At 42.1% G+C, this 27133-nt stretch overlaps 1 protein-coding gene across 1 annotated transcript in view; it reads left to right on the top strand.

Annotated features, from left to right (window-relative positions):
• ARSB (arylsulfatase B) overlaps positions 1 to 22584 on the top strand; it is a 201200-nt gene extending 178616 nt beyond the window's left edge. The window contains exons 7-8 of the mRNA XM_054488965.2: positions 17816 to 17938; positions 19125 to 22584. Coding sequence (XP_054344940.1) covers positions 17816 to 17938; positions 19125 to 19390 — 389 coding nt within the window. The 3' untranslated portion in view covers positions 19391 to 22584. The remainder of the gene's footprint in view (positions 1 to 17815; positions 17939 to 19124) is intronic.
• The last annotated feature ends 4549 nt before the right edge of the window (positions 22585 to 27133 follow it).

Below are 27133 nucleotides of genomic sequence, written 5' to 3'. Positions count from 1 at the left end.
ATTTGCCTGCCTCGGCCTCCCAAAGTGCTGGGATTACAGACGTGAGCCACCACGACTGGCCCCTACTTTGCTTCTTTTGCTCATTCAGGAAGCCAACCAACTCTGGGTTTGTCACGGATTGTTTGCTTACAAATATTCCCACTTTTTCATTCACAATCCTTCTTTCCCCAAGAAAGAGGTTGGTCGCAAGGTGTAGGGGTGTTGCCCTGGGGCTCTGTCTTTCAAATTTTCCCTGCTATCCAGATTTTTCATCTGCCAAACCCTATGAGAGCCAGGAGAGGGCATCAGATCAACCAGCCAAAGCTTCAAAATCTGCCTTGACTCTGTGGGGTTCTGCTCACCTACACCTTTGTAGGGTACCATCCTCTAGTAAAATGAGCCTCTACTATGATAGCAGGCTCCTGCATTCTATTTCTAAATCTGCCTGATTCTAAACATTCTTGTTTGAGTCAGATGGGAAATTCAGTTCTGTTTCATTTTTCTCCCCGTCTTAATTGGTTTTCCGTATGCGGGTTCAGAAGTAGGATTTTGCTGTACACATCACCCTTCATGTGAGTAGGCGAGCACCAGCATCAGGGGAAGGAAAAGAGACAAACTGACTGTTAGGGAGGGAGTCTCTCTCCAGACTCAGCTAGCCAGCACAGATTCGGATTCTGCCCCTCAAGTGAGTCACTTCATGAATGTGGCTAAGTGTCTAACGGTTGGCATTTCTCAGGAAGCACACTGGGATTATGGATGTGAAAGTTAACATGGGTTGTTTGAGAGAGGACTGAGCCTTCAGGAATCTCAGGATGTCTGTCTGTTGAGCTTCATAACCAAGCTGCCGAATTCAAATCTGCATCTACAGATTCTTGAGCACTTGAGGCGGGTGCGCTCTGAAGCTGAACCTTTTCAAAGCTGCTCTGAAGAGCTGGGTGGCACCTCCTTCATATTTCATTCTAAGTCAATTGTAGAGCTAAGAAACCATCTTTGCTTACTGTCTCAGATGTGTTTCCAGTTTTCATTGGAAAGAGAAATTGTGTTCTGAATCCCAGTTCATGTGAAACCCTGATAACTTCTCAAAATATAAAACATCCTTACTTTCAGGGGCTGCTGCCAAGAACTAGAGGAGGCTAGAAAGAGTTGTCTCAAATGTTTGCTTTTTTACCTTTGGCAAGCATCACCTAGTGGCCCTCATGTCAGTGATTACAGGGTTTGTGTAACATGCCTGGGTTTGGGCCATGGATAGCAATGTTGTGGAGGACTGCCCTTGGAAGAACGCCAGCCAGCTTCAGTTTTCTGCACTGTAATTGTTGCCGCTGCTACCCGAGTATGGGCTCCCGGGGTCAGGAGGGATGGCATCACCAAGCTTCCCGGAGGGGGCAGGCCCACCTGACAGCCATTAAAAGGCTGATTCTGTGGGCAGGGCCCTTTTTCCAAATTAAGTATTAAATGAACATTATTTCATCCTTATCCAAAAATGTGCTCAGAGCCTAGACACGTCTTTCCTGCACACCGGAATATGAACTGTACAACACAGGGTGAGCTCAGCCTTCAGCAAGGCGTTTTGGATGGTGAGGCTTTGTGGTTGGGATTGCACTAAATGCCATGTTGGGGGCGGGGGGGGTCTTTCTCCTTTCATCCCTTGCCAGAGACTCAGCCTGGGCCATGCTCATCATCATAATCACAGGCTGAAGAGGAATATTTTGGATTTAGTTTCCTTTTTTTGTTTTTTTTTTACACACAATGCCTATTTATAACCATTTGTTGACAGACTCTACCAATTACTTTAAAAAACGTGTATTTAGAGAGAGACAGACCAAAAATGTGAATTCAATGGTGGCCCTAGTTCTGTATTCGATTAGCATCTGCTGGTGCCAGAACTGGAGATGGCTGTCTGTTGTCACTTTAATTGGAGGATGATTAGAAAAAAATACTTGCTTTTCTTCCAATCTTATCTTTGTTGTTACCAGCTCATCAGATCCGCAAGTTCATGTTTATTATGGCCGTTATATGTTAAAAGCTCAGTGCATTTTCTGTCTCCACATCATCCATAATATCCTGTTGCCAAATCCAGTTATCTCCTTTCCTGCTTTCTCATACTTTCCCTCTCTTTGACATTAACCATTTTCTCCATGGAGTATTTCCCCTGGCTTCTGAGGCCTTCTTCTAGTCTAACTCCTCCTTCTCAGCCTTTTAGAGGCCCCTTCCCCTATGCTTTGCCTTTCAAATGGTGTTTCTTTCCAGAATTCCATCCTCCTCCCTGTTCTCTTCTCAGTCCATATATTTTTTCCACCTTAAATACAGCCAGAAGAAGTGGAGACAAGGCACCCAGTTTGAGAGCCCAGGACTTGGCAGTGCACATCGGACACTAGAGAGGGGTTACCCATAAAGCTATCTTAGGGGCAGCTAAATATACAGGATCTCTGTGATTCCTACCCTTACCCCAAAAAGCAGGATGGCTCGGGGGTCAGCAGAAAGGTGATGGAGCCAGAGAGAGTAGGTAAGCTATTGTCCATGGTGGATACAGGGAGAGACAAGCTGAAGAGGTTGAACCTGTTTTGATGGCCAAGGCCAGCAGATGGATGTCAATATCCCTATGTGAAACACAGGAGTGGAGCACCATCGAAGAAATGATGTGAAAAGGAAGTGAGAAGGCTGGGCTTTGTTTACTGTGCAGGTTCACCTGGGCTAGAGGCACTATGGTTGGATACACAAAAGAACAGCCTGGGTTAGAGATAAGATTCTAGAGTCTAGAATACCCAGCAAAATGTTGGGCATGGAAACTAGAGGAATGAAAACATTGAAGAGATGAACAGTGAAAAAAGAATAAATAAATGAGGCTGAAAAGAATGGCAGGTAGAGGCCGGGCACAGTGGCTCGTGCCTGTAATCCTGGCACTTTGGGAGACCAAGGCAGGCGGATCACAAGGTCAAGAGATCGAGACCATCCTGGCCAACATGGTGAAACCCCGTCTCTAGTAAAAATACAAAAATTAGCTGGGCATGGTGGCGTGCGCCTGTAGTCCCAGCTACTCGGGAGGCTGAGGCAGGAGAATCACTTGAACCCAGGAGGCAGAGGTTGCAGTGAGCCGAGATTGTGCCACTGCACTCCAGCCTGGTGACAGAGCGAGACTCCGTCAAAAAAAAAAAAAAGAATGGCAGGTAGAAATGAGAGCTAACCCAGATGGAGCATTTTCTCTATGCCAGGCACTGCAGTAAGTGCTTTGCACGCATTTTCTCACTTAGAGACTGAAAAGGGGAAGGACACCTTAGAAAGAAGAAAATTTCAAAAAGAGAGACCCTCCTTCTGCCTTGATCATACTTGTCACTCTTTCTTTACCTATTGCATTGGCCCATCCATAGGGCTCTTCCTGGATCCTCCTGGGGAATTGGTATGTCTTTTGGAATCTCCTGGCACTTTGTGTGTATTATTTATTCAGGCAACAAGTGTTTATTCCACTATTTTAGAATTTATGGTGGTTAAACAAAATTATTTTATTATTACCTGCTGGACTCCAGCTTATTCATTCTGAAGATTTAGTGTCTAACACATACAGTGATCAACAAAATAGGTATTTGTTTAGTAAGTAAATGAATAATATGAAATAAGTTATTTTTTCAAGACTCAATTTAAACCAAAGCATGAGAAGAGCTCTCGTCAACCTGTTTCAGGTATAGGTGGCTTAATTTACTACAACGGTCATGAGTTGAGGATTCATTGAATGGTTGTTTTCTGTCGTTTTTGGTTTACACTGCTCAATCAACACTCCTGGCTGATGTCAGACATTAACCAATTGTTGAAGTTCCCTGTAACACCAGCACATTCTCTGAATACTTACTATGCACAATGCAATAATGATTAACATTTGAACTCTGTCTAGGCTGAGTAAGCCACATCAAAGCTCTTTTTTCACTAGGACTTTTAAAATATCAAATATGAACTGAGTGAGTAGGTGTCAGAGAAATTGACTTTGTAAACTGAAAATCATAAACTTAAGATTCATTTGAAATACGTCATGTGGAGTGCATATATAAAAATTATGAGCATTTTGATTTGTCCCCTGTAGGTAATAAATAACATCTGCAATATTCCTCCTCACCTTTTTCTGATTAGCTTCATGTCTGGCATATTTTTCCCAACACTCCTGTTTTGTGTTGTAAGAATTTCGCCAAGGACAGACAGGATTCTAAGTAAGTAGTGAGGGTGTAACAGAAAACTTGCAGCAATCAGGTTCAAGTTCAGAAATGAGGGAAGTATTTAATGGTGGTCAGCCCTCCCTATTTTACTCTTCTTTGGTACATGCTGGCAGAGCTGCACAGGCCCCGAGGGGTGGCAGTGCCTGTGAAAGGCACAGTGCCTGTGAAAGGTCTATAATCTAGACCCACAAGCCAGCCCCCTCCTCCCCAAAGCTGGTGTGGCTCCCAGGCCCCCTCACTCCCCACGTGTACCTGCACCCACATGGGGGCATACAGCAGAGTGCCCTGGGCCACCAGCATCCCCCTAGGGTCCATGGAGCTGGAGGGACCTCTGGAGACTCCCAAAGGTGAACCAAGGTGGACATTGGCCACCTCTGCTGGGCAGCTGCATAGAGTTTGTTTGGGAGGAAGATTTTGTCCTTAAAAGTTTGAAAACCACTGCCTTAACTGTGTAATTTCAATAACTACTATATGGTGATAATAATAATAATAGCTAACATTTATTGAGAGCTTACTATCTGCCAGGAACTCTATTATGGGCTTTCAATGTACTATCTCATTTAATTCTCCCGAAAAAATCTCTGAAGCACTTACTGATTTTATCAGCGAGAAAACAGAGGCTAAGTAAAATGCCCATGGTTACAGAGTTATGAAGTAGGAGAGCTGGCCCATTTAGTCTGGCTCCAAAGCCAGGGATCTCAGTCTTGCTGCTAATACTGCTATTAATTAGCTCTGGTAAAAGTGAAGAGGCAGCCTGGACAACTGGAAAACAGAACAGCACATGTTTAGTAAGTGCCTATGACAGTCAGGTGTTAAATGATGCTTGAGCCCCAGTTACTCTGAGCTTCACTCTATCCCTGTCACCCCACTGGCCTCACCTAATTTTGGAAAAGTTTGACGAGCAGTGAGACAGACAGGGTAAAAAGAAAAAATTGGCTTGTAAATACTCCCCGAATATCCAGCCTGATAAAACATTCTTCCTTCTCTCCCTCCTCCTCCTTCCTATCACCTCTCCCTTTGCCTTTCTCCCCCACCCCACCTCTCTTCTTTGTTTTCTGTTTTCTTTTTGCCTCCCTTATCAGTCCTATCTTCTTTGCCTTGTGTTAGATTCTTTAGGCTCCTATTTCAGGACAGGTCACATTTACTCTTGCTTCTACACTAGGACACACCCTCCCGTCTTACTACTTACTTACACACCCCTCCCCTCTTACTACTATTGAGGCCAGTGTTAGTTCACTGGCCTCTATAAACACTGGATGTTTTTATTTTATTTCATGTTTGTGCAATTGAAGACTATTGAATTCATTCTGTGTTTTTTTTTTTTTTTTCAAAATGATATATGAATTAGAATTGCCCTTTTGAGCCAAGAACCCTGGTGGGTTTTGTTTTTGTTTTTTAACAGAGCCACAAGCCCAGGAATGAGAAATCAGTTCGTAAAATTAATAGCAAGCAAATTTAGAATCCACTACAGCAGCTATAGCCAGCTTATAGTAAGCCTGAGAAGCAGACTCCTACAGGATGAGATTGATTCCAGCAGTGTGGTTAGATATTTGGAAATGCCTAAAGAAATGTTTATGCTCAAGTTAAGGTTGCAGCAGAAACCATATAACTTGAGAATTTCTGGGGCCTAAATGTACGGGCTCTACAGAATGTACTACGTTGCTTTGTGCCTCTGCCCAGATCACTCTTCTCCTTTTCCACTTTCCTCCCATGCTGCCCCCACCACACACATACTTGCCTCATCTCCTCAAAAAAAATAATAACAATTGAAATCTTTCTAATGCCAATTCAGCCTTCCAGTTTCATCTAAGACATCACTTCTTCAGGGAGATCTTCTCCTTTCCCTAGACTAATCAAGGTCCCCACCTTGCCTTCCTAGAGCCCCCATCCCTAGCCACAACACCCATCATAATTGATCATCACTGCTGGTCTCCTTGCCTTCCTCCACCCGGCTGTGTGCCCAGCAACTAGGACTAGTTCGAGAAGTATTTGTTGACGAAGTAAATCAATCTACTTTGGGGGGGACCATGGCCACAGGATCGAGACACTTCTCAGCAGTCTGCTGTCTCCTTACTCTTCCTTTCCAGACTCTGATTCCCAAGCAGTTGGGAGGACATCTTTTTGTTTCTTCCATTCTGAAATTCGCTGACCAACTGAGTACATCCATGCTCATAAACATTTGATTTAGCTATAAAATTTATTTTAAATAAAAATGCCAATTAGAGTAGAAACTTCCTGCTCCTCCCTGTCCCCACTATGTGTAAGATAAGTGTGGAGGTGGGAAAAAGAGCGTTGTCTTCTAAGGAGTGGGAGTTGAATGTCTCCTAGGTGCCCACTGCAGGCAGCATGAAAATAATAGGGTGGATACTATAGGAGGCACATTTGAGATCTTTCCAATTGCTCCAGCTGACCATCCGTGACATGGGCTACCTGGTGAGGCAGGAAGTCCTCTGTGGGACTGTCCTAGGGCAATAGCTGTGCAAAGACCATCATAAGTGCAACAGATGCTGCTGAAGATGGTAATTTCAGGCAGCCTATGTTTGGCCAGGCTGGGCCAAGCAGGAGGCCAGGGCTCAGCTGGGCTAGACTAAGGGAACCAAAGATAGGTATGAAAGGGACTGTAGGCTCCAGTGACCCCAAGGCAGAACCAGAATTGGGAATCTCTGTTCTATTTCCCTCTGTTTTTACAATTCTGGCCAGACCTGTAGTGTGGCGTATAGAATTTAGGTGGTGGTGTTACCACATTTTCCCCACATAATTTTCTAACAATACCTTGTTCCCTTTGCAGCTGGTTCAGATCTGACAGTCATAAGGGGGTTGAGCAGTTGGTCACACCTTGACTTTGACAGCTGTCAGTCAGAGGCCATAGGTTCAACATATATTGAAATGATTTCTTTCAGTTGGTCAGTCGGTTTTACCTCTTTGTCTGGGCTTATGGCAACCGCTGTGGAAATTCAAGAGACCTGTACCCAGAATCCGTGCACTTATGCTGCACAGAATGCTCACTACGTGTAGAATCTTATTTCCTCTTCACACTCATTCTATTTAGGCAGTATTTTGGTTCTCATTTTTGCATGCAAGGAAACAGGAACTCAGAGTGGTTAAATGACTTTATAAGATAAGAAAAAGAGCTTGTTCTAAAGGCTATTGAAATGCCAGTGATTGATTTCTCTGAGTTACTTTTCAGAACCAGAGTGATGGCATAGGGCAAGCTTATTCAAACCCGTGGCCCAGGATGGCTTTGAATGCATAACTTTTCTTTCTTTCTTTCTTTTTTTGTTTTGTGACAGATTCTCACTCTGTCGTCCAGGCTGGAGTGCAGTGGTGCGATCTTGGCTCGCTGCAACCTCCACCTCCTGGGTTCAAGTGCTTCTCATGCCTCAGCCTCCTGAGTAGCTGGGATTACAGGCATGCACCATCACACCTGGCTAAGTTTTGTATTTTTAGTAGAAATGGGGTTTTACCACAGTGGCCAGGCTGGTCTCGAACTCCTGGCCTCAAGTGATCTGCCCGCCTCGGCCTCCCAAAGTGCTGGGATTACAGGCGTGAGCCACCACGCCTATAAAGTTTCTTAAAACATTATGAGTTTTTTGGCAATGTCTTTTTTTGTTAGCTCATCAGCTGTCATTAGTGTTAGTGTATTTTATGTGTGGCCCAAGGCAATTCTTCTTCTTCCAGTGTGGTTCAAGGAAGCCAGAAGATTGGACACGCCTGGCATACACATGCCACCGCGCCATCCAAAACAGCTGTGCACAGCCCCACTTCCCAGCTGTTAGGGGCTTTTTCATCTTCAAAAATTAAGCAAAGAGGTTCACTAAAGCATCAGTTCAGAGTGTGGGGCTTCTAGTCAGTGTATTTTAGGGAATTAATTTTAGGAAAAAACTATTTTTAGGTCCACGATGATTTATAAAAACAAAAATCTAGACAACAGTGCATACGTGCACGTCTGGATATGTAAGCCCTTACCACACAGCAAGATGAGAGGGTGGCCTTGGCCAAAGCCTGCAGTTGTTGGGACATTCAAAACCATGAGCAGACTGAAGATTTGAGCCACATGTGCACCAGCGCAGTCGCTCAGATGCAGCCTGGGTGCGCTGATCTGGGAGGGGGACTCACGGGCTCTGGGTCTCTAATTAGCTGGCACATGAAGGACCTTAATGACTTGAACCTCACTTTGAGTTTGAGATCCTTTGAACTTTTGTTAGAGTGAGCCATAAAGAAGTGGTCAGCCAATCAGATGTTTAGTATAAACTAAACTTCAGCGTAAATAAGCTTTAAGAGACACATTTGATTTACATAATAAATAAACAAGCTACTTTTAGGAACTTTTAAGTACAAAAGTTGAAGATAGTTGCTAATTAAACCTAAATCTTGCCTGTACATTAAAAACATACTCGACAGAATTTCCAGATTAGAAAACTCCTCAAGAACCAAATTTCTGGGACAGCTGGGGTGTTTTTCTCACTTAGCCCAAGTGAGTAAGTTTTACCGTAAGTAAATATGCATACATCATTAAGTGAAGGTGGCATCACACTGGCAGGGAAAGTCAGATGGGTTATTGGCAAAGAATGAAATTTTGCTGATCTTCATAAATTGTGAAATGATAAAATCAAATAGAACTCAGTAGAAATGAATGGCAGGCCAAACAAACCGGACAGAAAAGGGGCTACAGACTAAAAGTGGTAAATTATAGCTTCCACACATAAATCCTTTTTACCCTAACCCTCTTCAAATTCTGGAACATAAACAGGGGAGCAAATATAGACCCTTTCTAAATCCACACCAGAGAAGTGACTTTGGTTGTTTTTTTGTTTGGTTTTATTTTGTTTTTCTGATATAATAGTGATTTTTGCCTCCTTTCCTCCTCTTTGTAAGGTCTTGGGTAGAAGAGGTTGTAAAAGAAAATGAAACTATATTATACTGATGATAATAGCTACCATTCGGTGATAGTTAGTGACAGATGTTATTATCTGTTTCATAGAGCAAGGATTAAATGAGTTATACATAGAACACTTAAAGCAGTGTTTTATGTTTATAAGCATGTAGTATTTAAGTATTAGATATTATTATCTTTAATGTTGGCAATAGTCTTAACAATATACCAGATATTCTACTAAGCACTATATATGTCTTATCTCACTTGCTACTGTTATGTTAATTTTATAGATAGTAATCTGAGGCATGGGAAGTTTAAAAAGTTGCCCAAGATTGCACAGGTGGTAATAACATTTACTGCGCACTTTCTATGTGCTGTACTTAGTACTAGACATTTTTAATGTATCGTTGCATTTAGACCTCACAACAATACTGAAACTGAGGCCTAGGGAGGCCAGCTAACACCAAGATCACACAGCCAGTGAGTGATGGAGCTGAGATTCAAACCCAAGCAGTCTGGCTCCAAAAGTGCATGTTCTGTACTACTGTGTACTATGGCCTCCTGGAGAAGGGTTGGTAGGATGCCACTTCAATGATACAGCCCTTTCCTCCATCCTCATTACCATCCCTAGCACTGCTTTCCTTCAGGGTCACAACAGTAGGTCTTCCTAAGCCCCATTCTCCAATCATGCCCAGCTCATTGTACTTGAGCAGCATTTCAGAGAGGAAGTGCCTCCAGACCCTCCCGTTCACCCTACAGCGCTGTTTGTGCCACGCTTCCCTCACCACCCTGCCAAGCCCTTGCTTGCACACCTCTATTGCCAGAAAATCACCCTCCCCAAGGAAACTCATTCTTTCTGTCTTGAGGAAGCTCTGTCTGGTGGAAACATATTCCTCATATTGACCCAAATGGTGCTATGTGCCTTTAACCTCTCTGTGCCTCAGTTTCTTCATCCATGGGGCTTTCACAAGGATTAAATTAGACACCAAGTGCTTAAAACAATGCCTCATCTGTATTATGTTTGCTAAATATTAGCTGCTATTACTATTTTATTATTATTATTTCTCTCTATGGCTTCCACCCCAAATGCTTTATAGTACAAATTGAGTCCTTCTTGAATTCACTCTTTTTCACCATTTTGTCAGCTGCAGCCTGCCCTCCAGGATATGATGGTGGCCTTTGTGATGACTTTGTAGGCTCCATACCATATCACTCCAGTCTGCTGTACATGCATCGTTAAGAACTGCCTTTCTGGGATATTGCTTTTGTACATCATTTCCCTCTTCAGAAGCCAAACTGGTTCTTGGTTGCTTTCATACTTTGGATGGATTGTTAGGTTCTCTACTAATTTCTTGCTGATCTCTACCCATGCTCTTCTCTCCGGGCATGAAAACTTCCTGTCTTCCATGGACTTTCCTCTTCTTATTTGCAGGTCAGCTCACAGATTTATTTTGTTTAAGCATTATGTAGTTAAAAATCTCAAAGGCTATATACCAAAATGTTAACAGCAACTAATAATTTAACAGGTCATTTTTATTTTCCTTTTCATGTTTTTCCATATTTTCCAACATATATACAACAAACATATAAATTGCGTTGTTATGAAAAATACTGTGTTTCCTAAAAGTACAATCATAGACTGTATTATACAATATTTTCCAAGGTCAAGAGGATGCCCTGTGCAGTCAAGAGAGCAGGATTGCCTTTCATGAAGATCAGAAGTATCTCCAGGCCTCCCCTCAGTCCCTTCCCTGTTTGGTGAACCCATTGCCAATCACTAATTAGTGTATTTCAAACTATATATATTAGCCAAAGACCCTTTCTTCAAACAAAAATGTAGGCCAGGTGTGGTAGCTCACACTTGTAATATCTCAGCACTTTGGGAAGCCAAAGTGGGAGGATGGCTTGAGGCCAGGAGTTTCAGACCAGCCTGGTAACGTAGGGAGACAATTACAAAAATCATAGTGGCCTCTTTAAAAATTTTTTTTCTAATTTTTTAAAAATTAGCTAGGCACGGTAGCACATGCCTGTGGTCCTAACCACTCAGGAGGCTGAGGTAGGAGGATCATTTGAGCCAAGAAGTTCAAGGCTGCAGTAAGCTGTGATCTCACCACTGTATTTTAGCCTGGACAACAGAGTAAGACCTTATCTCAAAAAATAAAAAAATAAATTAAAAACATGTAGAGAAGTACAACATATTTAGCAGATATTATAGATTCTTCCTTAAGGAGTTGAACTCTGTTGAAATGGAGTTGGTGAACCTGGACCCCGACCCACTAACTCACCATCCTATTTCAAGACAACTTCCGAGTTACTTCCAGAACCTACTTTGGGTCTGGAGAACACAGTTCTCCACTGAAACCACCACCAGCCCACCTCATTCTGGTAACAAACAACTCCCAATTTCTAGGGGTTGCTCAGATAAGGAGTGCTGTAAGTTTACTACGTATTATGTAACATATTTCATCCGTCCTAAAATTTTCTGCTGATCTCCTTTTTCCCATCCAAAATCAATACACATGGCTAATCCATCTTATAGCTGAATATTTCTGTCTGGCCAGAAAGCTTTATTATCTCAGAGGTGGCTTTCAGCTCAGAAGGAAACGAGAAAAATTTGTTTGTTTATACTTCTCTCTTAACTCCCTAGCTTCTGCCCATTCATCAAGCTAATAGATGGAATATTTGGCTCCTCTGATTCGCCATCTGAAACCTTCTGCTCTCTTGGCTTCTGCGATATCCTGTTTAACTGGTTCACTTCCTCATATTATTTTCTTCTCTACTCTGTTTGCTGTTTTCCTTTGGCCCTCAGTGCTCTGTTTCTGGGCGTCTGCTTTCTTGCTTCCCTCCCTAGGCAGCGAATCCGCTTCCAGGGTTAGGCGATCACTGCATTGCAGGTGGTGCTTAGTGTGTGCCTCAGTCTGTCAGACAGAGGCCAGTCCTATAGCTCCGATATGTCGTGGAGCCGTCTACCTTGAGCTCAAGTTAATTCCTAAAGTCAGTATGTCTCATTCCAGAATCCTATACTCCCCACTATTTCCCATCTCAACATCTCTATTCTGCCAATATCAACACTATTCTCTCAATCACCAAACTCAAAACCTTGGATTTTATTCATCTTTTATATTCTTTTGTCACCAAATATCTTGGATTTCACCTTGGGAACTTCTCTTAGATGTCTCTTTGCTCATCACTTCATGTCGTAGAATTCCAGAACACAGTGCTATATTACCACATACAATTATTAATCAACAAATATTTCTTAAATCGGAATCTAGTCCAACTCTGTCAAAGAAATTTTAAAAAGTTTGTTAACATTCTAAGAAACCTCTGCCTCCTGTCTTTGGTCCTGACAGTTTATCTAATACACTGTCAAGTTAATAGTGAAAACACCCAGTGCAGCCAAAGCAATCTTGGGAAAAAATAAAAATGAGAGGACTCAGGCTTGCTGATTTCTAAGGTTACTGCTAAGCTTGACAAGTCCAGGTAGTGTGGTACTGGCATAAGAATAGACATAGATCAGCTAGGTGTGTGGCTCACACCTGTAATCTCAGCACTTTGGGAGGCTGGATCGCTTGAGGCCAGGAGTTTGAGACCAGCCTGGCCAACATAGTGAGACCCTGTATCTAGATAGATAGATAGATAGATAGATAGATAATCTATTTTTTAAAAACTATAGATCAATGGAATGGAATCGAGAGTCCAGAAATAAACCTCATGGTCAATTGTGTTTTGACAAGGATAGCAAGACAATTAAAGAGGAAAAGAATACTCTCTCAAATTGTTCTGAGACAACTGAGCTATCTGTATACAAAAGGATGAAATTGGGTGGGTATGGTGGCTCATGCCTGTAATCCCAGCACTTTGGAAGGCTGGAGTGAGAGGATTGCTTGAGGCCAGAAGACAAGCCTGGGGAACATTGCAAGACCTCCATCTCTATAAAAAATCAGCTGGGCATGATGGCATGTGCCTGTAGTCCCAGCTATTCTGGAGGCTGAGGTGAGAGGATCACTTGAGCCTAGGAATTTAAGGATGCTGTGGGCTAAAGGTAAGATCGCACTCCAGCCTGGGTGATGGAGTGAGATCCTGTCTCTAAAAAGAATAAAATTGAGAATGTAATACAGAACACATTTCAGCCATTTTTTAATGCTCTGCAGTTACTTGAAAGGTTAAACATAGATATACCATATAACTCAGCAATTCTGCTTCTAGATATATACCCAAGAGAAGTGAAGATGTACATACACACTGAAATTGTACATGAATGTTCATGGCAACATTACTCATAGTAGCCAAAAAGTATAAACAAAGAAGTGTCCATTAATTGACGAATGAAGAAAATGTGGTATATTTTTGGCAATATACAGGAATGAAAGGAATATTATTCATTATTTAAAAAGAATGAAGTACTGATACATGCTACAAAATGAATGAACCTTGAGAACATTATGCCAAGTGAAAGAAGCCAGACACAAAAGGCCACATATTGTCTGATCCTATGTATATAAAATGTCCAGAATAGGTAAATCCAGAGCACAAAGTGGGTTAAGGGTTGCCTAGGGCTGGAGGGTGTGGGAGTAAATGGGGATTAACTGCTAATGGTGCAGGGTTTCTTTCCGGGGTGATAAAAATGTTCTAAAATATGTTACAGTGATGGTTATACAACTTTGTGAATATATCATACTAAAAACCATGGAATTTTACACTAAAAATGGGTGAATTTGATCATATGTGAACTATATGATATACTCTTTAAAACATGTATTTAAATTCCTCTTATGTCTCCCTATTGATTAGAAGGAAAAGTTGCCACCTCTCTGACCCTTCTTCTGCAGCCACATCTCCCTCTAACCATAATCAAGAAGTACTCCCTGCATTTATGAACTCATGTCATTAGATCGGGCCCACCCAGATAAATCTGAGATAATCCTCACATCTTACAGGTCTTACCTATAATCATATCTGCAGAGTCCCTTATGGCATGGAAGGTAATGTATTCATAGGTTCTGGGAGATTAGGATGTTGACATTTTGGGGAACCATTATCCTGCCTATCACACCCTGTTTTGTACTTCTTTCTATTGCGTAAGGGTCTCACACATGTTGACAGATGGATGAAAAAAATATATTATGCAGGTACTAACAGGAGCAACAATGACAGCTAAAACTGAGCTATCTATACATCACACAAAGTAGATTTAAAGGAGGAAAGCATTATTAGAATTAAAGAGGGAGTTTTCAAAATAATTATCCAGTCATAGAAGAGATTTTTAACATACCTCTCTCAGTAACTGATAGAACAAGCAAACAAACAAAAATGACCATAAAGGTATAAAAGATTTGAACACCATAGTTAACAAACTTGACCTAAATGATATACAGAGCATTGAGCCCAACAACTTCAGACTATATATTTTTTACATTGGTGCTTGGATAATTCATAGTACGTATTAGAAATGAAAATGTTGAATATCTGTTATTCAAAAGGTTATAAAAAAATAACAAATTAAGCCCAAAGAAAATAAAGGGAGGGAAATAATAAAGATAAAAGAAGTTAATGAAATAGAAAACAAACATACTACAGATAGGATCTACAAGGCCAAAAGTTTGTTGTTTGAAAAGACTAATAAAATCAGGCCGGATGCGGTGACTGACGCCTGTAATCCCAGCACTTTGGGAGGCCAAGACGGGCGGATCATGAGGTCAGGAGTTCCAGACCAGCCTGGCCAACATGGTGAAACCCTGTCTCTACTAAAAATACAAAAAATTAGCTGGGCATGGTGGCATGCACCTGTAATCCCAGCTACTCGGGAGGCTGAGGCAGGAGAATTGCTTGAACTCCGGAGGCAGAGGTTGCAGTGAGACAAGATCGTACCACTGCACTCCAGCCTGGGTAACAGAGCAAGACTCCATCTAAAAAAAAAAAAAAAAAAAAAAAAAACTAATAAAATCAATTAAACACTAGCAAAATGTATCTTGGAAAAAAATGAGAAGCATGAATTGCCAATATCAGGAATAAACAGGCAATGTTACTACAGATGCTACAAACATTTAAAAGATAATACAAAACAAGTTCACATATACTACACAAATTCCTAATAAAATACAAGTTATCAAAACTGACAAAGGGAGAAATAGAAGATCTAAATGGTCCTATACCTGCTCAGGAAATTAAATCAATAATTTCAAACCTTCCCACAAAGAAAACTCTAGGCCTAGATGGCTTTACCAACAAACTCTTTTTTATGGATGAATAGTATTCGGTTGTGTCTATATACCACATTTTCTTTATCTGTTCATCTATTGATGGACACTTAGGTTGATTCCATATCTTGACTATTATAAATAGTGTTGCAATAAACATGGAGGTGCAGGTATCCCTTTAGTATACTGATTTCCTTTCCTTTGGATAAATACCTAGTGGTGGGATTACTGCACTGTATGGTAGTTCTATTTTTAATATTTTGAGGAACCTCCATACTGTCTTCCATAATACCTTTACTAATTTACACTCCCACCAGCAGTACACACATACATTTTTAAAGCATAAAACAGTGCTATATATTATCCTTTGGCACATATGTATTCTGCATTTTAAAATGGCTGAAGGATGCACTGAAGTCGCAATAGCAGCAGCCTCTGGAGGAGTAAATGAAAGGACAGGGTTTGAGGATAGGGACAAAGGAGACTTCAACTTCATTTTTATTGTCCAGTTTCTTTTATTTTTTTAAAAAAAGGCAAACATGGTAAAATGTTAACATCTGTTCATTTTGGGTGATGGCTCATAGGGTGTTAGTCATATTATTCTTTGTAATTTTCCCTTTGTTTAATTTCTCAAAATGAAAACAATAAAGTCGAGATAATAGTATCTTTCATAGTTTAGTCTTAGGCTTATTTATTGTTTAGGTATTTTATGTTCCTGTTTGTTTTAAGAAAAAAATGTGTATAAATATAAGTATAGATGAGATAGTTAAATTTCCTTTTTTTGTTTGTGTTCACAAAACATGCTTGTTTTATTTAACATTCTTTGGTATCAAAATGTGGCCTTCATACAAACTTGTGAGGAGTAAACCATGAGGGTTCACAGTTTTACCACAGTCTGTATGTTAGCAACCACTTCCTGTGATAGACATGCTCATGCACCTCAAGTACTAGAAGCATCCGTTTGTATTGGAGCCAAAATATCCACAAGCAGAGAAACAAGAAGTCAAAAATATTTTCCTCTTTGGTGCTAAAGATTTGCTGCTGTGTGATTGTTGAGACTGAAGCTCTGAAAGCACCAGTGTTTGCTGGATCTGTCTCCAGCTTGTCTCTACAAGGTCATTTCCAAAAGACTGTCGAAAGAATGGCATGTCCTGCCTTTTCCACCACCGACACACCCTGCATGAAAACCCCAGGAGCACAGAAGTCCTGCGTGGGTGAGGAGAAGGGCTCTCTCAAAGTCTATTATCAAAGGAAGGCAGACAGATGGGTTAACCACTCCAATGGAGTCTATACTTTTACAGACATATCACATATTATGACAGTTAATTATTAGGCTGGTGGTTCAGCAACCGTTCGAAGTGATCCCAAGATGATTGCCGTGACCATATTTGAAAAGCTAACAGATAAATGTGGGCTTAAAACAGACTATATGTTATTCAGCTAGGCCTCAACCATAGGCTTAGGTAGGAGTGAGGTGAGGGCCTTCGTGGACCCACCAGGGTCTTCCACAAGAGTAGAACTCTTGCCTTGTTCACTCCTTTCATAATCAGGCAAAGGAAGGAGTTATTCAAAAGGAGGAACTGAGCATGTTCAACCCAGACCCTTTTTGCTGTCCAATTTCCAGCCAGCCTGTTACCTGGATATATATAAGCACTCTGGTCTGCTCTCGGCTGTGTGCTCTAAGGGAGCCCATTGGGTGTTCAGCAAGATCAATGGTGAGGGTTAAATCTTTCTAAGTCAAGGGTCAATTACAAACAAGATCTCTCTGCTACAGATCTGAAGCCATATTCTCTCCAATAGATTTTGTCAGTAACAAAAGCAGTATTTTTTGTTCCATCTGTCTATCCTCTACCTCTTAATTGGTTTCAAACTTAAGAGGTGGTAGAGATTAGTAATTGCTCCCCACAAAAGCAAAAAACCAACCTGATGATCAATTAATATAAGATCTCAAAAATGATAAATTAATATAATCCATGATACCAGCCAAAAATTTGTATACCAAATTTATTCTTACCCCCATAGTTATCCTGTCTGAATAGTTAACTGAGTACTGCTCACTTTTAGATTCCGTAAGAGTTGTTAAAAAACAAGTCTTTGTACTCTATCATGGCATGCATGAACTCTCATAGCTTGAAATGACTGCATTAAAATGTACATTTTATAATTTCTTATATTATTTACATAGGTATAAGTATACACAGAAAATGTATTTAAATGTTTGACAGCCAAAAACAAAAACCAAAAAAAAGTCACCCTGCTGTAACAGAACACTGTTCTGCATATGGCTAGCTGTACATTGGCAGAACATAGCGATTTTAAGGATGAATTAGTGTTGTAATCTCTTTGGGATTTCCTTTATATTTGCGGTGGTTTATGACTGACATTTCATGTAACTATAGCTTTCTGTTTGGATTTAATAAAAGATTCATTTCTGTGGCAAGATACACATTTGCACTCCAGTGTTGAATGAAAGCTACTGTTCTGCAAGGGTATAAAATGCTGATTTATAACAACATATTCCAATAACAGCGATCTAATTCTTTCAAACTATTTCTTCCCAGGTCCCAGGAACAGCATGGCTCCAGCAAAGGATGACTCTTCTCTTCCAGAATATTCAGCCTTTAACACATCTGTCCATGCTGCAATTAGACATGGAAATTGGAAACTCCTCACGGGCTACCCAGGTAGAGTGCTTAGCTTAGCAAACTTCCCTTCCCGTGGTAGACAAAGGAGGGCTGTGTCCTCAGGGCGGTATCTCCAGTCTATCTGCACTCCTGGGATTTGATTCCCACGGCCATTTCTCTGGAAAGAGAGGACATTATCACTCTTGTTCTAACCGTTTCCCATCTCTTCCTCTGTGACTCCTCCTCAAGGCCCCTAAGCCCTACCACTTACCTCACTTTGCTCAGATACCTGAAATCTTAATTTGTCTTTCTAATCTTTCATGATCCCTCCTGATATATGTCCTAGAAAGACAACTATTTATTCAGGGTTTTCTTTTCCCACTTCTAAGACTCCGCCTGTTCCCAATTACACAGCTTCCATCGTTGTCATGGTGCAAGTAAGCTTTCCCAATGGATCATCAAGGAGAAGCTTACCGAAGTAACAAATGCCTTTTGCGAAACATATCTCTGGGGCTGCTGAATGAGGAGATAAGAAGGAATGGTTTAACCTACTCGTCCTAACCAAAAAAAAAAAAAAAAAAAAGAGAGAGAGAGAGAGAAAGACAGAGAGAATTAACTGTAGCAGGGGTGAAAGGAAGAAATGTCACTCTTATGCTTCATGGAAAATACGGATTTTAAATATGTGTGGCTATCAAGCACAGCACATTTAGCTAACAAAGAGAGTCTCTGAGAGCTACACCCTCAACCAGTGGTATAGCTGGGGAAGGAGGTTGCTCCTCTGATTATATTCTCTAAGAGTAATATCTTTTCAATACTTTTAAAATATGTGGGATGATGGTTAAGGCTGTGATGTAATTAATCAATGTTTACAATGAGAACATTCTTGGCGTTTGCAATATGACAAGTCTTTTTTGATTGGGATTGTCCCATGTATTGCAAGACGTTAGCATCACTAGCTCATGCCCACTAAATGCCAGGAGCACCCCTATGCCCCAGTCCTTGTGACAAGGACATACACACATGCACACACATTTCTGGGTGTCCTTGCTTGTGAAGCAGTGAGACATGTCTAGTTAAAGCACCAGAAGTCAAGTCTGAGAAGCATCTAGAGACAGCATCTAGGGCCGCATCTTTTTATGTTTCCACACCCACAACCCAGTGCAGCCTTGGCCTCAGACTCCTTCCCTGAAATTAGAACCTGCCTCTGTGCTTCTCCCTCAGTAAACTGTTTTGTTTTCTTTGCTAGGCTGTGGTTACTGGTTCCCTCCACCGTCTCAATACAATGTTTCTGAGATACCCTCATCAGACCCACCAACCAAGACCCTCTGGCTCTTTGATATTGATCGGGACCCTGAAGAAAGACATGACCTGTCCAGAGAATATCCTCACATCGTCACAAAGCTCCTGTCCCGCCTACAGTTCTACTATAAACACTCAGTGCCCGTGTACTTCCCTGCACAGGACCCCCGCTGTGATCCCAAGGCCACTGGGGTGTGGGGCCCTTGGATGTAGGATTTCAGGGAGGCTAGAAAACCTTTCAATTGGAAGTTGGACCTCAGGTCTTTTCTCATGACTCTTGTCTCATTTGTTATCCCAACCTGGGTTCACTTGGCCCTTGTCTTGCTCTTAAACCACACCGAGGTGTCTAATTTCAACCCCTAATGCATTTAAGAAGCTGATAAAATCTGCAACACTCCTGCTGTTGGCGGGAGCATGTGTCTAGAGGTGGGGGTGGCTGGGTTTATCCCCCTTTCCTAAGCTGTGGGACAGCTGGGAACTTAACTTGAAATAGGAAGTTCTCACTGAGTCCTGGAGGCTGGAACAGCTGGCTCTTTTAGACTCACAAGTCAGACGTTCGATTCCCCTCTGCCAATAGCCGGTTTTATTGGAGTGAATCACATTTCTCACGCAAATGAAGGGAGCAGACAGTTATTAATGGCTCTGTTGGCCAAGGCTTCTCCCTGTCGGTGAAGGAACATGTTCAGGCACTCCTTGTGAACCACCCCTCTTGGTTCACCCCTTACTCACTTATCTCATCACAGAGCATAAGGCCCATTTTGTTGTTCAGGTCAACAGCAAAATGCCTGCACCTTGATTGTGGCTTTTACAATACAGAAATGTGTTTTTATCCTAATTTATTTTCCCCCAGCCATTGCTCACTCTGTCTAGACTTCCCGCCACTTCCAGTTCTTCTGTGGCTTTTCCTGCCTTTCCTTTTGACCTCAGTGTCCTATCCCTGGGAAGACCACTTTGCTTCTCTACCTGAGCACCCCTGATTTCTGGAACGCTGCCGACCCCTGCCTTACTTTTGCCCCTAGGGCTGAAGCTAGAGGCCTCCCCGTAATAGGCGGTGGAGTTGTTCTGTGAGGATGTTCATGGTAGTCACTAAGAGGGCTGGGTGGGAGATGCTTGGCTCTGTGGCATCTGTTCAGCGAGGCTTTTCCTATGTTGCATAGAGTTAGTCATCGTGATTGTGGTTTTATCTCATAATATATTAAGACTTGCATTGCTATTTACTAGCAGTGAGAAGAAACCTCAGGAAAGGATACAAAAAAGCAAGTGGCCAGTGTCTGGGATACTGGGCCTTGGTAAAGCAGAGGAGGGCGCACCCACAGTCTTCTTATTCTTTGTTTTACTTCTTGTTTTGAGGTTCTGGGGTCTGGGAAAGAGGATGCACAGTTTGATCTGCAGGCCTTTCTCAATCCCACTAATGTCTTACTAGTGTGGAACAGTCCATATTAGCTCTAGAGAGTGTCAAACCCAGAGAAATATGTGCAAAAATGGTACTCTTTTCTGCATTAGCCCCACCATTTTGTTCACCAATGCTTGGAACACTGCCTGAAGGCACTCAATACATTTTTTAATTTTTATTTTATTTTTAATTTTTTTATATCTTTTTGAGACAGAATCTCACTCTGTCACCAAGTTGGAGTACAGTGGTACAATCACAACTCAATGTAGCCTCAAACTCCTGGGCTCAAGTGATTCTCCCACCTCAGGCACCCAACTAGCTGGGACTACAGGCATATAATGCCACACCCAGCTAATTTTATTTTTTGAAAAGACAAGGTTCCCTATGTTGCCCAGCTGGTCTTAAACTCCTGGGCTCCAGCACTTCTCCCAGCTTGGCCTCCGAAAGTGCTGGGATTACAGGCGTGAGTCACCATGCCTGGCCTCATTTTTTAAAACAAATGAATAAATGGACAAATGAGTAAATGAGAAAGTCTCACACCATGAAAGATGCTAGTCCAATGAGCTGAATACAGAGGTAATATAAATGTCTTCCAACTGTTGCTTTTCTGTTCTCAAGCTGCCCCTCCTGGGGTAGGAGCGTAATCTACATCACTGGGCAGTCACAGGACACTCTGTAGCAAGGTTGTAGCATCCTCTCCAGTAGGGGGAGAAAAGGAACTGTGCCTACCAAAGGTACTCTCTTGTCAGCAATTTCCATTTCTATTCTTTATGGGACACTAGAAACTAAAAGCAACAAATAGTCTGATATAAGTCCTTGTGTAGTCATCCTTCAATTCAGTAGCAATATTTTCTGGTCACTACTAACCTGTATTGTATTAAAATGAGACTATTGGAAGGAAATGGTGCTAAAACTAATAACATCTCTTACTAGCCTTTACCTAACTCCTGGGTTGGCAAACAGCTGACCAAACTGCCATCACCTCCCACTTGGAAGTGTATGGCCGATAGCATGAAATAGCTGAGCCCAGATGTTCCTTCTGCATCCTCCGAATACCAGGGCTGGGTGTAGGTAGCAGTTGGAGGCCATTGCTACAGGGCGCCTATCTGTTATCGCTGCTGTCCTGCCAACAGCTGTCTCCAGTTCTAGTTCCTTGGTTTTCAGGCACAGTGGAGGATGTTCTGCACCCAGTGGACTTCAAAAGAGTTTTGAAGACTTAATTTTTTGTAAAACAAGTACTTGAGATTTTGGTTTATCCATAATAGAATGTATCTCATTAGATTCTCTGATTCTATATAAGAATGTGAAAAGATATATTGTTGTTAGAAATAATGTTATTTCTTTCCAATTTTTTTTTTCTTTTTTTTTTTTTAAGAAGGGGTCTCACTCTGTCACCCAGGCTGGAGTGCACTGGTGTGATCTCGGCTCACTGCAGCCTCTAACTCCCAGGTTCAAGCTATTCTCCTGCCTCAGGCTCCCAAGTAGCTGGATTACAGGCATACACCACCACGCCTGGCTATGTTTTGTATTTTTCGTAGAGATGGGGTTTCACCGGGTTGGCCAGGCTGATCTCAAACTCCTGACCTCGAGTGATCTACCCACTTCGGCTTCCCAAAGCACTGGGATTACAGGTGTGAGCCACTGTACCTGGCAAATTTTTTTACCTCTACAGAAGGTTTTGCTTATTTAATTGTGAGCTCATTTTTCTTTGTTACTACATGATTATTCCAGATTTGGGGGACAAATAAAATTAATCTTTTAAAATGTGTCAGCCATGTGTATGGGGCTTCCATTTGGGGTGATGAGAAAGTTCTGGAAGCAGATAGTGGTCATGGTTATACAACATCATAAATGCAATTACTGCCACTGAATTGTATATTTTAAAGTGGTTAAAATGTTAAGTTTTATGTTTTATTACAATTTTTTAAATGTGTCAACCAACTTGATTGTACATAAATTATATCTCAGTAAAGCTGTTAAATAAATAAATATAATAAAAATTTTAGAACTAAAAGAAGTGTCAGTCATTGCCCTAAGAATATAAACTATAAAATAAGGTATTAGAGGAGGTCAAGGAACGGTAGGAGTGAAAACAAAGTGACAATAAAAGGGAGTATTAGCTCTGTATTGCTGCGCAACAAATTACCCCAAAACTTAGCAGCTTAAAACAATAAACATTCATTACTTCACACGTTCTATGAGGGTAAGGACACTGGGAGTGGTTTAGCCCAGTGGTTCTGGCTCAGGGTCTTTCGTGAGATTGTAGTCAAGCAGGCCTGTGGTCATCCGAAGACTTGAGTGGGGCCGCAGGCTGACTCACTCACAAGGCTCTTGGCTGGAGGCCTCAGCTCCTTGCCATGTGGGCATCTCCACAGGCTGCTTGGATGTCCTCACACATGGCGGTTAACTTCCTCCGGAGCAAGTAAGCAGGGAGCCACAGGGCCTTTCATGACCTCGTCTCTAGAGGTGTACACTGTCACTTCTACCATTTTTCTGTTTGTTAGAAATGAGTCACTAAGGCCAGCCCATATTCTAGGGGAGGAAAATCTTACTTTTCAAAGGGAGTGTCAGATTTGTGGACTTATTTCACACCACATTAGAGGAAAATGGTCTCGTTTAGCCTCCTGGGGAATAGATTGTCAAGTCCACATGCATTTATCAAATGCTGCTATTTGAAAAGAGATGGTAGAAAAAGCATTCAACTTTGCTATTCAGCAGTAGACTAACCATGAACAAATCACTTCATCCTCTCTGTGCCTCGGTTTTTTTCCTGGTAAAGTGATGGGTTGAATTAGATAATTGCTAAAGTCTCATATCCCTAGTGTCCAGAACAATGCCTGGCACACAGATATTCTATAAATGTTGGTTGATTGGCTCTCAAATGACTGAAATCCAATGGGAGGATGTGAAGTAATACTGTACTAAAAAAATAGCCTGAGATTTTTCTAAACTCATTTCCTAAATCTCATTTTCTAACAGTATTCTAATAAAAGTTCCTAATTTTTTTGAGTGCTTACTATATGCCAGGCATTGTACTAGCTGCTTTAAAAAGAGTATCTTGTTTAATATAATTTTTTTCTTGTCTTTTTTTTGAGACAGAGGTCTTGCTCTGTCACCCAGGCTGGTCTCAAACTCCTGCGCTCAAGAAACCCTCCCACCTCAGCCTCCCAAAGTGCTGAGATTATAGGTGTGAGCCACCATACCCAGCCTTTAATATAATTTTTAAATAACCAGAAGTAATGTTTACATTCATTCAATCTTAATTGTAAAAGGCTTACTTGGTTTTCATCTCTTCCATTTTTTCAATAGCCAATCTTTGTTCAAGTGTAAAATGATTTATGTCAAGAAAATAACCAAAATGGTCTTGTAAACATAAACATTTGTGAATGAAACATTTTAAATGATGCAGAGGAATTCACTATTTGAAGATACCTTTTTGTAAATCTTTGTGTAAATGCAAATTTTTGCTTTTGTATTTCCAAAACCTAAATACATTGACTTCGGTTTCCTAAATTGAGGTTTTGCTGCACAGGTTTTCCTGAAGAAGGATTCATACCCATGTATCAGGTGCTGGGGAGGAGGTATAGTGACCAGAGAAATGATACAAACAAAACTAAAGGCATGGCCCCTGCACCTAAGAGGCTTACAACCTAATTCTATGACATAAATTTCTTTTCAGCTCAAGTGTTTTTAAGAAAATTGGCCAGGTGCAGTGGCTCACACCTGTAATCCCAACATTTGGGGAGTCTGAGGCAGGAGGATTGCTTAAGCCGAGGAGTTCAAAACCAGCCTGGGCAACATAGTGAAACCCCACCATCTCTACAAAAAAAATTAAGAATTAGCTGGGCATGGTGGTGCATGCCTGTAGTTCCAGCTACTTGGGAGGCTGAGGTGGGAGGATTGCCTGGGAGGTTGAGGTTGCGGTGAGCCATGATCACACCACCGCACTGCAGCCTGGATAAGAGTGAGACCCTGTCTCAAAAAAAATAAAAATAAAATGCCAGCTGTATTAGTCCACGTTCTCTACAGGGACAAGACTACTAGGATAGATGGATATATGAAAGGGAGTTTATTAAGAGAATTGAGTCACATGATCACAAGGTAACGCCCCACAATAGGCTGTCTGCAAGCTGAGGAGCAAGGAAGCCAGTCCGAGTCCCAAAACCTCAAAAGTAGGGAAGCCAAGAGCCTCTGGCAAATCACAGGTATAGGTCCAAGAGTCCAAAAGCTGAAGAACTTGGAGTCTGATGTTTGAGGGCAGGAAGCATCCAGCACGAGAGAAAGATGAAGGCCAGAAGACCCAGCCAGTCTAGTCCTTCCATGTTCCTCTGCCTGCTTTTATCCTAGCTGCGCTGGCAGCTGATTAGATGGTGCCCACCCAGATTGAATGTGGGCCTGCCTCTCCCAGTCCACTGACTCAAATATTAACCTCCTTCGGCATCACCCTCACAGACACATGCAGGAACAATACTTTGCATGCTTCAGTCCAATCAAGTTGATACTCAATATTAACCATCATACTGGCCGATACTAAATATATTGAAATAATTATTATCCTTTGCAGTGACCACTTAAACTTTAAAACCTATTTTTTGTTCAAGTAGAGAATAGTCATATTGTGTATAGACTGGTTCCTGCTGAAAAGCCCTGACCATCCCTGCTACCCAGGTGGATTCAGATGGTATGGAAGTAACCACCACATCTCTTGTACCTTTGCCCTGGTGCCATGGGAGCCACCGCCAGGATGGCAGAAGAGGAGAGCGGCAACTCCCTGGGCCTGACATCAGGGATTTGTGGCCATCAGGAAGCTGGAGAGATGTTTTCATTCTCAAACTAATTCACCAAAGTCACCAGTCATTGATTGCCCTTCAGATATTTCATTTAATCACCTTTATTACTTTTCTGACAATAGAGATAATACATATTACTATTACAATTTTTAAAAATATAGAAAACATAACAAAATTAAACAATCCATAAACCACCACCTGGAGACAGCCATCGTGAACCTTTACACCCCTGTAACAAGACAGTAATTAAGTGGACCCTTCCCAGGTTGGTTTTCAAATCCCACTGTGCCCTGCTGAGCCCTCTTAGAGATTCAAGATGGTAGATAAATAAAATGTCAGTCTTCAGGAAATCTTCATTTTAATCTCATTAATGAGGTCCAGATGTTCCCAGGATATTGACTCCAAAGGGCCGTGGTTTCACACTCACACCCCACCCTGTGCTCACTCTCCTCCACGGGCCTCAGGAGGGGGCCTGGACACCGAGGGGCCAGTGTGTGATCATTCAGGCCAGCAAGGAAGGGACTCTGCCTCTAGTGCAGACCAGAGCCTTGCAGAGCCAGACAGAGGAGATAAACACACACGCTCCTCCTTCCTCGGGAAAACAGGTAAACAGGATTTACTGGGCTTTTATTTGCATTAAATGAATCGAAGTTTAGATTTGCCCTTTATGTCAACATTTTATAGGTGAGATCATTCAAGCTCATGCTGTAACAGGCACTAGGTGAAGATAACGGCACCCAAGCCCGGCCAGACCCCAGCAGGGGGTGAGGGGGCATTTGATGAGCCCCTGCTCCCAGGATGCTCACTTGCAGCGGGGCACAAACGTGAGGCTTGCACAGGAGGAGAAGGACCCAGGACAGGGTGGGAAAGCAGAGGGGCTCACCGGTCCGAGGAACGCTGCGTGAAGCCCAGCAAGGAAACCTACATTGTCTTAATTTTTGTTTTTCGGGTTTTGTTTTTTTTGTTTTGTTTTGTTTTGTTTTGTTTTGTTTTGGAGACAGAGTCTTGCTCTGTCGCCCAGGATGGAGTGCATGGCGCGATCTCCGCTCACTGCAAGTTCCGCCTCCTGGGTTCACGCCATGCTCCTGCCTCAGCCTCCCGCATAGCTGGGACTACAGGTGCCCGCCACCTCGCCCAGCTAATTTTTTGTATTTTTAGTAGAGACGGGGTTTCACCGTGTTAGCCAGGATGGTCTCGATCGCCTGATCTCGTGATCCGCCCGCCTCGGCCTCCCAAAGTGCTGGGATTACAGGCGTGAGCCACCACACTTGGCCTGTTTTTGTTTTTTACCCACATAAGAGCTGTGAATTCTTTCTGTATAAAGTATTTCTAAAGGCAAAACCTTTGATTAGCATGTACTCTGGATCTGTTAGGGAAGCAGCCGGTTTGGTTTGAAAAGGTTATTTGGACCGGGCGCGGTGGCTCACACCGGTAGTTCCAGCACTTTGGGAGGACGAGGCAGGAAGATCGTTTGCGCCCAGGAGTTTGAGACCAGCCTGGGCAACATGGCGAAACCCTATCTCTACAAAAAATATACATATAAAAATTAGCCGGGCGTGGTGGTGCATGTCTGTGGTCCCAGCTATTTGGGAGGGTGAAGTGGGAGGATCACTTGAGCCTGGAGGGTCCAGACTGCAGTGACGTGAGAGTACATCACTGCACTCTGACAGCCTGGATGACAGAGCAAGACTCCATCTAAAAAAAAAAAAAAGAAAAAATAAAAGGTTACTTGTTGGGGCTTCATAATAGGGCATCTGGTTTTCCTTGGTTCTT

Source organism: Pongo pygmaeus, chromosome 4 (genome assembly GCF_028885625.2).
Source record: "Pongo pygmaeus isolate AG05252 chromosome 4, NHGRI_mPonPyg2-v2.0_pri, whole genome shotgun sequence".
In the NCBI taxonomy this organism is placed as follows: domain Eukaryota; kingdom Metazoa; phylum Chordata; class Mammalia; order Primates; family Hominidae; genus Pongo; species Pongo pygmaeus.
The sequence above is the reverse complement of the archived record's forward strand: the minus strand, read 5'-3'. Positions and strand labels throughout refer to the sequence as shown.